We start from the raw sequence: 14,807 nt of genomic DNA, 5'->3' as shown, positions 1-14,807 counted from the left end.
TGCTTAAATCTTTTTTTCAAGTTTTCATTTTAAAATTAAAACTTTTTTAGACACTAGTAAAATTCATGTAGGTTACTGACAATTTTATTATTGGATCTGTTTAATATCCAATAATATTATGAGCAAAATTTCACCAGCATTTAAGTGTAGATTTCAACTATAATTTATTTGACATAGACCAGCCCTCCAATATACAACAATACTGTCAGCTGTTGCCAGTCATATTTACTTGAGGCTACCTTACTGTTTTGTTATGGATTTTTATTCGTAGTATCATTTTGAATTTGAAAACCACCAATTGTAGGTTATAGTTTATGCACAAGGCAGTAACAGAGGTTACAGTTGTTTTTGTGAGAATGATGCTGGTGCAGTCATACAGGAAATGAGAGGAAAATAAGGTATGCCAAAGGTTCATTTCAGACCATGCACTTCTGTCCACATTTACGACATAAACAAAACTTTTACAAATATTTTTTTTATGTGTGATTGCCCACACAGGTGTGGCAAATAATTGCTTGATTTAGAGAGTGAAGAAATTGAGATGCATTGCAAATGTTTTTATTATGTTTTTTATACATTTGGATTATTATGCATAACATATATATTTTTTTAATTGTACTGTATAAACTTTGGATTTAGATTTCAGGCTCATCACGGTGAGCCACTATCAAAATCATGTTTCTTGAATAGAAATGAAAATAATTGTCGTCTTCATCTTGCCCAATGACCAGTCCATTGAGAAATGAACAGACACCAGTTTCTGGGCTGCAGTTGTACTTTCGATGTGAACATTTTTAGTTGAAGTTAATTTTGTACTCCCTGAGAATGAACAACCACAAGTTTATTAACACGCAAGAGGAATAGAGTAGTTTCAAATAAAGTGGTGTTGCCTGGGTTACATACCACACTTGGTTTGTACACAAACCAAAAGAAAAGTACACTTAAAAAAACTGGACTGAGAACCACATGTTTGTTTGTTCTGATCAGGAGATGATTACCAGGATAGTTTGGACTATGTCCAGAACTTGAACCTAATACATCAACACAATAAACATCTAGGGTGACATTGGCTCAGGGGGTAAGAGCAGTCCTCTGACAGTTGGGGAGTTGTCAGTTTGGTCCCACCCTGGGTGTGTCGAAGTGTCCCTGAGCAAAACACCTAACCCTCAAATGCTCCTGACGAGCTGGTTGGTGCCTTGCATGGCAGCCAATCGCTGTTGGTGTGTGAGTGTGTGCATAAATGGGTGATTGAGCAGCATCAATTGTACGGCGCGCTTTGGATAAATGCGCTGTATAAATGCAGATATTTACCATTTACATTTACTCAAGAATGTCAAAACATGCAAATAACCAAGCCTATACATTCACCATTACTTTGATTATTTCCTCCAGTGCACATATTCTGCACAACCCCATACATGACCAGTCACACTGAAACTACTCTTTGTGTGACCAATGAAAGGAGCTTCTAGAGCGTGTTGGGTTTCATTTAACATCCATTCAGCCGTTCATTTTTACACAGCTCGGCCTAAAGGAACACCTAAAGGACCAAATCTGTGTCGTGCAATATGAAAAGCTTGCTTGTGGTTTCATCACGAGTGTATGCAGCGGAAAATGAAAAAAAGTTTTGAAATGTGGGCCGCTGCTGAGGGAGGATCCAGCTGGGTGCACCAGGCCGCGTCGTCTGACAGGAACTCACACGTGATTCTGAGGATGCGCTGCGGGATCTCTGTTTGAGCACAGGGATCTCTGTTCCCTGTTTGAGCACAGGGATCTCTGTTCCCTGTTTGAGCGCAGGGATCTCCTCGCTGGGCCTGCTGCCTGTGTGTGTGTGTGTGTGAGAGTGTGTGTGTGTGAGAGTGTGAGAGAGTGTGTGTGTGAGAGTGTGTGAGAGTGTGTGTGTGTATGTGTGTGTGTGTGGGTGTACATACGTGTGTGTATATATCTGCATGTGTGTGAGTATGTGCCTGTGCATGTGTGTGATATCTGTCTGAGTGTTTGTGTGTGTGCATGAGTGTGTGTGCCTCTGTGTCTGTATGTGTGTGTATGTATCTGTTTTTGTGTGTGCACGTGTGGGTATGTGTGTGCGCAGACACAGACACACACTCACATACACAGACACACTCACACAGACACACATAGAGACACACTCACACACACACTCACAGACACACACACACACACTCACACACACAGACACACTCACACAGACACACATAGAGACACACTCATACACACACTCACAGACACACTCACACAGACACACACACACACACACACACACACACACACACACTGCACTGTGAGTTGGCACATTGGTCCCCCGGAGAAGCAGCCTCTTCTCGGTAGCCTGTATGTGTTCAGGTGGTGTGGTAAAACATTCTTTCTATTCGTTCATATTTTTCAGCTCTGCAGTGTTTCAGCCACGGACCATCACACAGGAAGTGGAGGCAGGGAGCTGTGACCCGCCCCACCAGCACGGTGACAAACACAATCACGTCACCCCGCGCTGAATATCGCACCACGCTTAGCATGTTTTGCTGAAGGCTTATCACAGTGGTCCCGGGCAAACATCTGTGTGATGAAAAACAAACAAAACTGTTTGCCGTCTGTAGCGCTGCAAGATGACTGGTTCAGATTGACAGAATGCTGGCGATACTGTACTGTATCACATGAGGATGTGTGAACAGGTGCCACACTAACATGTCTAGAAGCCAAAGATGACTAGACACTTAAAAACATCATGCAAATGTGCTACAAATCAAAGCCACTGTGCTTTTGAATTCTAAGGCAACCCAAGTACTATGGATGATTGTTGTAGCTTTCTTAAGCAAATGCTGAGAATCAAATTAAATTATTGTTTTCCATTGGATAAATTACCCCCCCAGTGACCACTATTTCGTACACCTGTACACCAGCTCATAAATTCATTCATTCATTCATTCATTCATTCATTCATTATCCTAACCTGCTTATCCTGAACAGGGTTGCAGGGGGGCTGGAGCCTATCCCAGCATACATTGGGCGAAAGCCGCTTCTACTCAACTTTCTTCTTTCTTTTCTAACAACAACCTGCTAGACCCCCATCAGTCTGGCTTCAGATTGGGCCACTCGAAAGAGACTGCGCTCCTCTCCGTCAGTGAGTCACTCCATGCCGCACGAGCAGCCTCCCTCTCCTCTGTCCTCATTCTTCTAGATCTCTCTGCTGCCTTCGATACTGTGGATCACTCCATCCTCCTGTCTGCCCTGTCAGCAACGGGCATCTGTGGCACAGCCCTGGACTGGATTGAGTCCTACCTCTCTGGTCGCTCCTTCCAGGTTGCCTGGGCTTGTTCGGTATCGACACCTCGGCCCCTCGCCACAGGAGTTCCCCAGGGCTCAGTCCTAGGCCCGCTTCTTTTTTCTCTTTACACTCGCTCCCTTGGCCCTGTGATCACTGCACATGGGCTATCCTACCACTACTACGCGGACGATACCCAACTCTTCGTCTCGTTCCCGCTGTCTGATACGCAGGTTTCAGCCCGTATCTCTGCTTGCCTGAGGGACATCCAGAGCTGGATGGACAACCACCATCTAAAGCTCAACCCAGGCAAGACTGAAATGATATTCATCCCTGCTAAATGCTAAAACCTCTCCCCATCTGGATCTCTCCATTTCCCTTGGGGATACCACACTCACGCCGTCACCCAGTGCAAGGAACCTCGGCGTGGTGATGGACAGCAGACTGTCCCTGTCCGAGAACATTGCGGCGGTGACCCGGTCTTGCAGGTTCTTCCTATACAATATACGGAGAATCCGCCCCTTTCTCACCCCCTACTCGACCCAGCTCCTGGTCCAAGCGATGGTTCTGTCCCGCCTGGACTACTGCAATTCCCTCTTGGCTGGCCTCCCAGCGTCTGCCATCAGACCCCTCCAACTCATCCAGAATGCAGCAGCTCGTCTGGTCTTCAACCTTCCCAAATACTCACACGTCACCCCCCTGCTTACTTCCCTCCACTGGCTGCCTGTCATGGCTCACATCAAATTCAAAACATTGGTGCTAGCCTTCCAAGCAGTTAAAGGGTCTTCCCCAGCTTATCTACAAAAAATCATCAGACCCTACACCCCTGCCAGACCTCTTCGTTCAGCCTCCACAGGCCGCTTGGCACCTCCCCCTCTCCGAACCTCCACATCCTCCTACTGTCTGTTCTGGCTCCACGGTGGTGGAACAAACTCCCCGTTGAGGTCAGAACTGTAGAATCTCTCCCCACCTTCAAGCGCAAGCTGAAGACACACCTCTTCAAGCAGCACCTCTCCCCATCCCTCCCTACCTCCCTGTGAACCTTAATTGTTGTCTCTGTGACGTGCTTTGTGTATCGGTATTTTTAGTTGGCTAGGTAAGCAGTGTTTGGATAACTTTGGTCACTTTTGCTCTGTTTCTTTGTTTCTTTGTTCTCAAAAAAAATAAAAAAAATAAAAAAGGCCCTCGTCCTTATCTTTGTTGTACAGGTAGCAGTTGAAATTGTACTTCCCTCTAGGGTCTTTCAGTGAACTTATCCCTGGTTATGGGTATGCACTTTGTTGTACGTCGCTCTGGATAAGAGCGTCTGCCAATTGCCAATAATGTAATGTAATGTAATGAAAGGCAGGAATACACCCCGGACAGGTCGTCAGTCCATCGCAGGGCACACACACCATTCACTCACACCTATGGGCAATTTAGACTCTCCAATCAGCCTAACCTGCAAGTCTGTGAGAGGAAACCCACGCAAAAACACGGGGAGAACATGCAAACTCCACACAGAGAGGCCCTGGCCGACGGGGATTCGAACCCAAGACCTCCTTGCTGTGAGGCGGCAGTGCTACCCACTGCACCATCCGTGCCGCCGCCAGCTCATAAACGTTAATATCTAATCAGCCAATCATGTGGCAGCAACACAATGCATAAAAGCATGCAAACGTGGTCGAGTAGTTTGATTGTTGATGCCAGATGGGGTGGTTTGAGTATCTTTGAAACTGCTGATCTCCTGGTATTTTCATGCACAGAAGTTTCAAGAGTTTACAGAGAATGGTGAACAAACCAAAAAAAAAACATCCAGTGAGCAGAAATTCTGTGGGTGAACACGCCTTGTAAATGAGAGGTGGCAGAGGAGAAGGGCCACACTAGTTCAAGCTGACAGGAAGGCGACAATAACTCAAATGACTGCACGTTACAAAGGTGGTATGCAGAAAAGCATCTTTGTACACACACGTTGGATAGGTCACAGCAGCAGAAGACCAATAAGTTAAAAAAGCCTAATAAAGTTGTCACTGAGTGTACATGCATCCTATTTCTCTTTGTAAGATTTACCCCCGTCATAAATGTTTTAGTGTGAATTATTGCAGGCTGAGATTAAAGGTTCTATGTTTCTTATATTAATTCGGAGTGCTGCTAAATGCGCTGAGGTTTAAGAAAAAAACAAAAAAACAAATCTTGCTACACAGACTCCAAACTGCCATTTTCCTGCGGTTACAGCGCGTAAATACAGGCAGACGGCAGCGCTTCTGCCAACATTCGTACCGCTCTAACTGGCCACAGAGACCGCTGTGGCTTGCTTCTGCTCCGCGCTCCCGTTTCAGAGCTGAACAACACGCTTTCAACTTCACTTTGTTTAGTTGGCACCGGTTCCACCCTAGCTTTGATTTTGTAGACGGTACTGCTATGCAATACATTCGCTAACATGAGAATAAACTAACAAAGACATTTTTTTTTTCCTTTTCTGAAAATCTGTTGGCAGGTGTGTCACAGAGGACTGCAGATTCCTCCACAAAGAGGATCAAAGAGGCAGTGCGCTTCTTGAGAGAATCACAAATCACAACCGGCCCAGTGAGCCCACTGACTTCACCGGCCAACTCTCCCTTTCCATCTCAGGGTAAACCGTGTACAGTATGTTGTTCCACAGTGGTTTTATCAGGTTGTGCATATAAAACTACCGACAGCTCATTAACGATCTCTCCATCTATCTGTCATGTCACCAAGTGCTCTCGAATTACACAAATTAATCAGCATGATTTCATGCGTCACCACGATTACATTCCGATTTTTTTTTACACTTTTGTGCCCAGTCATAGCGTTGCCGGTTCGAACCCCCGCCCGGGCTGTGTCGAAGTGTCCCTGAGCAAGACACCTAACCCCCAAATGCTCCTGACGAGCTGGTCGGCGCCTTGCATGGCAGCCAATCGCCGTTGGGGTGTGAGTGTGTGTATGAATGGGTGAATGAGAAGCATCAATTGTACAGAGCTTTGGATAAAGGCGCTATATAAATGCCAACCATTTACCAGTTACCATTTACTGTGCTGTGTGCCTGTTCACTGTGCTGTGTGCTCTCATGGTGCCCGTTCACTGTGCTGCGTGCTTCGTTCACTGAGTTGTGTTCCCTGTTCACTGTGCTGTGTGCTTCGTTTACTGTGTTGTGTTCCTTGTTCACTGTGCTGTGTGCCTGTTCACTGTGTTGTGTTCCTTGTTCACTGTGCTGTGTGCCTTCATGGGGCACCTAGCCCTGGGGCACCTCTTCTGCAGCACAATGCGAAAATAAAAATAAAATATTTTTTGCTAGCATAGCTTCTTCAAAACAGCATTCTCCCTTGCCTTGAATCTTTTGTGGTGTACCATATGCAAGTTTTCTACTTGATGTTTTCATATTTTAAAATGAAACTTCAAAAATGAAAGTTCTTGTGACTGTGTGAACCTTGGAAAACATTATATGACATTAGGCGCAGTACCTGGCCAAATCTTTTCATTCGACACTAAACAGAATTACCTCATTTTATTAAAATATTTTTTTTTGTCTTTGTGTGCATTGAAAAAAGTAAAAAAAACAAACAAAAAAAAAACAACAGACCTGGATGACCTCTGTGAGCACTGCTTTCTGCTCTCAAAACTCTTATTGCATCATTAATATTATTAATAGCTCTTATTTCATCAGCCCGAAAAAGAGTAATATGTGTTTTGCACACAGCAGAAATATAGGATGTTGTTTACTGCATCTCAGCAGCCTTTCCACTCTAATCACCCAAAGCTTTGTGGTCACAGCCTAATCGCAGGAGGAAGAGGAAGCAGTCGCTCCAGGTGCGTCCCAATACACAAATAACGTATCCTCCTTTACTTTCCTTCACTGCCACCTCGTCTCCTACCACCAAGTGCGGGCGGAGAAGACGTGTGGAGGGAAGGAGGATCATCTAACACACCAAACCCCAGTAACAACTAAAAGGTGACATCTTACCTGAAGATGCACCAATACTCTGTACAATCCACAAATCCAGACAGAGGATAAGCAGGTCCGGAGGCACTCAGGAGCTCTCCTGTCCCAGACGTGGCCCCAGAGCAACAGCCTCCGCTCCTCCAGGGAGAGCTTCGGCTGCAAGGAGAGCTTCAGCAGCCAGACCAGACCAGGCCAGACCCAGACCCCCTCACTGAAATCAGATTACCCGGCTAATTTGGGGATTCATGTTCGGGAGGAACCAGATGGTGCCACAGATTACTGGGCGTATAGAGACGGGGATGTGCAGACGGGGATATCCTCAAACACAGTGCTGCAGCTCCACCAGGCTCCTCTTCATAAGCACTGCATTTTCATCTTATAAGAATAATAATAATAATATTAATAAGATGAAAGCTCAAAGTGCATTCAGCACTAAGATCAAATCAAATTCCAAAGAATTCCAAAGAATGAAGACGAGACATTGTAAATAAAAATAATTCACAGACGACTGAGGTTCAAACTAAAAAAATGAGATGATAAAGCCAATTCCTCTGCCTAAATAAAAGAAGAATATTGTCGATGTAAGCATCGGGCCTTTGTTGTCTGGTTACCAGTATAAAACCTGCCCAAAAGGTGCTAAGCCTGAAACACAATGGGGTAGCTGAGCCTGAAGCACAATGGGTGTTGGGCTCAAAGGTAAACAGGATATTTACTGAGATACAGGAGCTCCATGAGAGCTACACTCTGGACACTTTAAATGGTAAAAATGGTAAATGGTTGGAATTTATATAGCGCCTTCATCCAAAGCGCCGTACAATTGATGCTTCTCATTCACCCATTCATACACACACTCACACACTGATGGCGATTGGCTGCCATGCAAGGCACCAACCAGCTCGTCAGGAGCATTAGGGGGTTAGGTGTCTTGCTCAGAGACACTTTGACACAGCCCAGGTGGGGGATCAAACCAGCAACCCTCCGACTGCTAGACGACTGCTCTTACTGCCTGAACCATGTCGTCCCCAACTTTAGATGTCGTTCTCTAGGAAAGCGCAGACCAGTGGGGAATAAAAGCCCCTTCAACATTTGAAGACAAACATTTGAAGGCAAACAAAATGGTAGGAATGCAGCCCATGCAGCATTGCTATTACAAAAAAAATTGAAATTGCAAACTGCGCTGAGAATATACCTGCTACTCAGATCACTCAAAGTCATAGATAAAGGCTATAGTCAACATAACCAGACCAAGTCAGAAGCTCCATATGGTTTGTCTTTTTACAGGTTTTCCCCAACTTATTTTATGTCATGTCTGGAATGAACTGGACATTTAACCTTACATTACATTAAACATATGCAGAGCAACTTGTACAACTTTTGACACAGTATCAATTTATACATCTGGATGTTTACGATAGAATATTTACTCATCTAGGTTAAGTACCTGGCTCAAGTGTTATAATAATAATAATATTATTATTAATAATTTCTTAAAGTGACTTACAGTTGATGAGACTAAGCAGTCCCCTCAAGACTCAAGGGCCCAACAGCTGTGTGGATCTTAACGTGGCTACACTGGGGCTTGAACCGGCAACAGTCTGGGTTCCAATCAAGTTCTCTAACCATTAAACTACCCTGCCACCCATAGCTAATTTTGGAGAAGGAAATTCTAAATTCCTCTCATTAATTTTTTATTGCTGCCAAACTTCCCTGATTACATTGCTTTCGCTCAAACCACACTCCCTCTTTACGCCTTCTGGTACAGCACGTGACTCTGTGCACTTGTAGCACAGTGTTGTTACTGTGGTGGGCCATAATTGCAGGGCGACACCCCAACGCACAACTATAAACGCTCACAACGGCGGCCACAGTCAGGTGAGAGCGTCGTCAATCTGGGCTTTCTGGCATCGTTTGGTTTTGACTAAGCGGGTACGCATGCGCACAATTGTTCTTGTATTGTTTTTCGATGCTCGACTGCCCACCCTGGGTTTACTGTTTACTGTTGCAATGCTAGCTAGAGCAATGTTGCAGCCGTAAAATGAAGGCGTGAAAGAAGTGGACATAGAACATAGTGGAACATAAGCAAATTGCGACGATGACGAATGGTATGCTTTGTAACATGTTTAACAACATGTCTTGAAGCATTCAGAGTCTTCATTTGTGAAGTAGCACGCAGCTAACTCGCCAACTTTAACAAGACCACTGGCTAGCGTTGTGAATGAGTTGGATAGCTCTAGGTAGCGAGGTAGATTTGCTACATTTGGTATTTTTCATACGTGGCTCAGTTGGAAGACAGATTGGGCATTATAATTTATCTGTTACTTAGCTACTTGATCTGTCTGTACTTATTGTGTTTTATTTGCTATTTTAAGATGCAAGTAATGAATTCGAGTGGAGTATTCTGCTTGCTAACAAAACTGCTAGCTAGTGCTAGCTTCTTCCTCGCACTAGGCACGATTTCATTATTTTGCTTAAATGCCATGTTTTAAGTACACAATGTCATGTATGAAATCTGTGTTTGAGAGTGTTCATTGTGTGGTTACGTTGTTTTAAGACAACCAGCGTTGTAAGCAATATTAAGTCGGCATGTTGACATCTAACTTAGTCAACTAACCAACCCCGTCGTCGCGAGAACCTGAAGTACGATGCTTGTCATCATGTGAGTAATTTCCCTCGGCAGTGTCATTTCAAGCTTGCATTATGAGAACACTAAATGTGAGGTTAATTTAACCATGTTTAATGAAACGATGAGATCAAGTGAAGGTGTGGGTTTTTTATGTCTGAGAAATCGGTAACCATTGCCTTGAATCCTACGCTTGTCGGTGAAATAGTAAGAACTTAGAAAGTCTCACTTTTTTCTTCTTTTTTTTTTTACTGTAACTACACCGGGAAAGTAACGCCTACCGCCGTCTGCAGAACAGGTTTCAGGTGCATTCCAAAGAAACGCGGAAGGAAGCGCACATTCACACGCCCGAAACTTGCTACCATTTCGGTTAGATGGTCGATTGAACTGCTTGATAAGCAGGGGTGCAAAGTCCAGGGGTCAGAACGTAAAGGTCCTGCCATGTGTTTCTTCCATCCATTACAAATTAGTGTGCAAATCCAGGCGATTGGAACATAATACTGCATTTTTACTTTCTGAACTTCTGATTTTTCACCTCTGCTGATAATATAGTAGTTCAGAGGGCAAGATAAATTCCATATTACATTGCATTACAGTTGCTTGGCAGACTCTCTTCTCCAGAGAAATGTACAGCAGTGGGTCCAGTGAACGATGCAGGCGTTGTTGAAGATGTGTTTGAAAGCGCGAGCGTGTCTCCTTTGTCGGCAGTGTACTCCTTTGACGGCATCCTGGTGTTCGGGCTGCTGTTCATCTGCACCTGTGCGTACCTGAAGAAAGTCCCGCGCATGAACGCCTGGCTGCTGTCGGAGAAGAGGGGTGTGTGGGGAGTTTTCTACAAAGGTAGGAATCACACACACACACACACACACACACACACACACGCCTGCTCGGGGCTCTGCCACTGTGCTGGAGCCCCCGGTCTGGAGTCTGATCCTGAGAGAGAGAGGGAAAGGGAAAGAGGGCTGAAGAGGGAGGGAGAGAGAGAGAGAGGGCTGAAGAGTGAGTGAGTGAGTGAGTGAGTGAGTGAGTGAGTGAGTGAGAGAGTGAGAGAGTGAGAGAGTGAGAGAGAGAGAGAGAGAGAGAATCCTCTCCCTTAATACAGACTCCTCTTCCTGTAGTGCTGTTCTGCTGTTGGACGAGTGTATGGGTTAGCATTACTGTGTTACTGATAATATAATATATTTGATTTATAATATATTTGATTTATATAGTGATTTTTTTCAAACCCAAGGACATTTTACATCTACATTTTACAGGATAAAACGATATCCAACAGAAAACAATAAGAATACAGAGATACCAGAAAAAAGTGACTTGATAAATACATAAATTACTGAAATGAATGAAAAGCAAAACTAAGCAGCGGAAACAAAGAAAAAGGAAATAAAAAATGAAAGTAGGAAAGTGGGAGGGAGGGGAATATAGTTGAGGTCGGTTTTTAAGCAGGATTTGAACGCTGGTGCAGTAGTGGAGATGTCGGGGCTGTGGGTTCCAGGGTTTGGGGGCCATAGATAGTCTGGTTTTGGGGACCACAAGTAAATGCTAAATTCTAAATGGTAAAAAGTCCAGTGCCAGAAGGTCTGAGGGTATAGGTTAGGTTAGTGCAGAGGTCACCAACCCTGGGCCTGGAGAGCTACAGGGTCTGCTGGTCTGGTTTTTGTTTTCACCTTAAAATCAGCACCCTGTTGAGACCCAGGTAACCAGGTGAGGTGATTTAGCTGTGTAATCATCTGCTCTAATTGATTAATTAAGTGCAGAGCAACAGCGAAAACCAGCAGACACAGTAGCTCTCAAGGACCAGGGTTGGTGACCTCTGGGTTAGTGTGTTCCTGGTTACAGGTTAGCAGTAATGTGTTCCTGGTTACAGGTTAGCAGTAATGTGTTCCTGGTTGCAGGTTAGCAGTAATGTGTTCCTGGTTACAGGTTAGCAGTAATGTGTTCCTGGTTACAGGTTAGCAGTAATGTGTTCCTGGTTGCAGGTTAGCAGTAATGTGTTCCTGGTTGCAGGTTAGCAGTAATGTGTTCCTGGTTACAGGTTAGCAGTAATGTGTTCCTGGTAGCAGGTTAGCATTCTCACACGTTCCCCTCTTGTCCCTCCCAGCGGCGGTGATTGGCACTCGGCTTCACGCGGCCGTGGCGCTGTGCTGCGTGTCCATGGCCTTCTACGTGCTCTTCATAAAGTGACGGACAGCGGGCGGCCCTCACAGGCAGTGTGGACAGCATGTGTGCGCACGCCCAGTGCGGCAGTGCACCCGTACAGGACAGACGAGCGCTGCCCTCTGCTGGCCGAAGAGTGCGCCTGCATCCTCTGAAACTTCTCGAGGCCACCTGACACATCGTGGATTTCCTGTTTTTATAGAACATAGAAAAACACCTGCCCTTATGCAGGTAGTTTCCTAATTGTTTACACTGCGGGTATAGTGGTGATGGGGTAAGTATATGTGGTAAGGTTAAACAAAAGTAAACCACTTAAGTACTTTACGGGCAATAAATATAAATATGTATTTTGACCAGTGATTTTACGTTGAAAATGTGACATTGTCTGAAGTACTTTTGGTGTCAAAGGTGTTACATGGACAAAATACAACTTGCAACCAAATCACTTTTAGTTTGCTGTTGGGGCTCCCTTTTTCAATTCATATAATAACAAAATGAGCGATATCACTGGTGGAAATGGGTTGGGCATTTGGGTTTAGTTGGCACTGCATGAGTCTACTGAAAACAGAGGATTCTCGGGGACTTCTCGGTGTCTGTCAGAATGTGTCTGTCGGGAATATCCGATGACTTTAGCGGTGCAGCTGCTGCTCGTTTTCGCGGTATGCGTGCGTGTTTCGCGGTATGCGTGCGCGGGCGCCACCATTTTAAGAGTCCTGAGGGAACTACGTGACGGGCGGGTGCAGGAATGTAAGAATGGGAAATATGAAGTATGTCTATTGCTGCGTGGCGAGAGCATATTAAAAACATGGTTATTGGTGACAGTCCGACTTAATGTTCTGTGTAATTCTGTTTTCACCTTAAACGTACACTCCTAACTCCCTGCTCAGTCAGCATTACTGATAGTGTGTGTGTGAGTGTGAGTGTGAGTGAGAACGTGTGTGTGTGTGTATATATGTATGTGTGTGTGTGTTCTTAAAACCCCGTTAGGGTTCTGGCACAAGGTTGCAGGGAGGGAAAGGCCTGGTTTGTCGTAAGCTCAGTTTCTTTATTTATTTGCGGTTAGGTCTCAGCGGTGTCCTGGGTTGCTGTTGTAGCACCCATGCCCAGCACTGTGGCTGAAGCTTCAGCTCTCCTCTGATGCAGCCATTGGCCAATCAGTGACGTTTTCCCACACGACGGGCCCACTGATTGGATGGAGAGGGTGGGGGAAGCCTATGGGCTGTAACAGGTACTGCGCATGTCGAGGGCAGAAGAGCTGACTGCCCATGAATTCAGTGTAGAGACGCCAGGTGATCTAACAACCAAAGAACAACCAGATCGGTCCATTTTTTTTTGTGATCATAAGTCTCATTATGTGTCGCAGTTTGTGAAGCAATGGATGTTTTTGTTTTTTTATTAAAAAAATAAAAAATGTGCATATTATATTACGCATTGCATATTTTCACAATCTGCTTTTGATTGTTTCTTGATTGTTAATCAAGGTTCAGGGAAGCTTAATTTTGTCTTCAGAAGTCTAATATTCCCCATCCCGTTTACTGGGAGCTCCAGTGTTTTGCCCTCGACATGCGCAGTGGCGTCTCGCATCCAGGGCTGCTCAAGGCGGGCCTGCCTGTCCAGTAATATGCATGTCTGTGTACTGAGCTCTGATTGGAGGAGAGGCACGTCAATCACAGAAACGGGTAGCCTGTGGACATGTGCTGCATTTGTGGGAGGAGCTAATGGAACGGTAACCGCAACCTAAGATAGGCTGGTGAACTTAAACTCACCCTACCCCCCCCCCCCCCCCCCCAACTGGGTCAAAGGTCATGTGGGTGATGTCATCATCCGTACCCTTTTTTTGGACGCGTCTCATCTCAGATTGTTCACACTTGATCGAGTCTGTTTCCCATCCCTGGTTTTGCTGGTTTTATCAGAGCAATACTATGAATCCCGACATTACTCCCTAAACCTCTGTCTGTGTGCTACTGTGGGCGGATACACTAACGCGCAGTGGTGAGCTGGCTTTGCTCTCACCTTTCACACTGCAGTGGAAAATATTTATTTTCCACGTCTGAGGAAACCACACTGAGTCTCTTTTTTGCTGGTACATGAACAGTAACCAGTCGGTACCATCTCTATGTCCGGTTCGATTGCAGTCAGGAAGCCCATTGGAAGTCGAGAGGTGCAGCTTCATCATGTTGGAGGAGTGTGTTAAATGAGGAAGCCCGTTCTGTATGCAATATTATATGTATGACTGTACAGTTGTTGATGTTGTATTGAAATGGATATTTATACCGGTTCTTGTCAATCTTGTTGAGATTATGATGGATATGCATAAATATTATTATTATGATGATATGCATATATGTTCATTCATTTCTTTCTCCCTGTCGTCCAGCTTCTGTAAAATAGTTTGTGAACACACTCTGTTATCTCCATTAAAATGAAGTGAATCTGCTCTGTGGCGTGTTTACCTCTTCATGAGCAACAGCACTGACGCTGTGTCAACATTTCATTTTATTCAGTTGTGGGGCGTTAACTTTGAAAGCCATTATTGCTGATCACGATTAAATGAGTGTGCTTGATTCAACCTCATTAAAATAAATAACTATGTAATAATGTTGAACAAGGGTGTACCTGATCAGTTTGAAGCATGTTGAGTTTGTGATTACAGGCGGCATTACAGTATGCCTTGTGAAAAGTGCGCTGCCATGTAGGATGTTTAATTAAATCTGAAAGCATGATTAGTATAGTATTAATTCTCCTTCACTGATTAGTATTAGTATAAATGCTCCTTTACGGAGAAAACAGAACAATGTGGTTGGAGACAT

General features: G+C 44.7%; 1 protein-coding gene across 1 annotated transcript; it reads left to right on the top strand.

Annotated features, from left to right (window-relative positions):
- Positions 1-9,188: 9,188 nt before the first annotated feature.
- LOC133110054 (protein kish-B) lies at positions 9,189-14,433 on the top strand. The gene is made up of 3 exons (XM_061219917.1): positions 9,189-9,322; positions 10,549-10,680; positions 11,942-14,433. The coding sequence occupies exons 1-3, from the start codon at positions 9,313-9,315 to the stop codon at positions 12,022-12,024; spliced, it is 225 nt and encodes a 74-aa protein (XP_061075901.1). The 5' UTR covers positions 9,189-9,312; the 3' UTR covers positions 12,025-14,433.
- The last annotated feature ends 374 nt before the right edge of the window (positions 14,434-14,807 follow it).

This window comes from Conger conger, chromosome 14 (genome assembly GCF_963514075.1).
Source record: "Conger conger chromosome 14, fConCon1.1, whole genome shotgun sequence".
In the NCBI taxonomy this organism is placed as follows: domain Eukaryota; kingdom Metazoa; phylum Chordata; class Actinopteri; order Anguilliformes; family Congridae; genus Conger; species Conger conger.
The sequence above is the reverse complement of the archived record's forward strand: the minus strand, read 5'-3'. Positions and strand labels throughout refer to the sequence as shown.

Excerpts from the sequence above, each read along its gene's own strand:
- LOC133110054 (XM_061219917.1), top strand. Across the intron at positions 10,681-11,941 it reads GTGGGGAGTTTTCTACAAAG|CGGCGGTGATTGGCACTCGG; the intron begins GTAGGAATCACA and ends TGTCCCTCCCAG.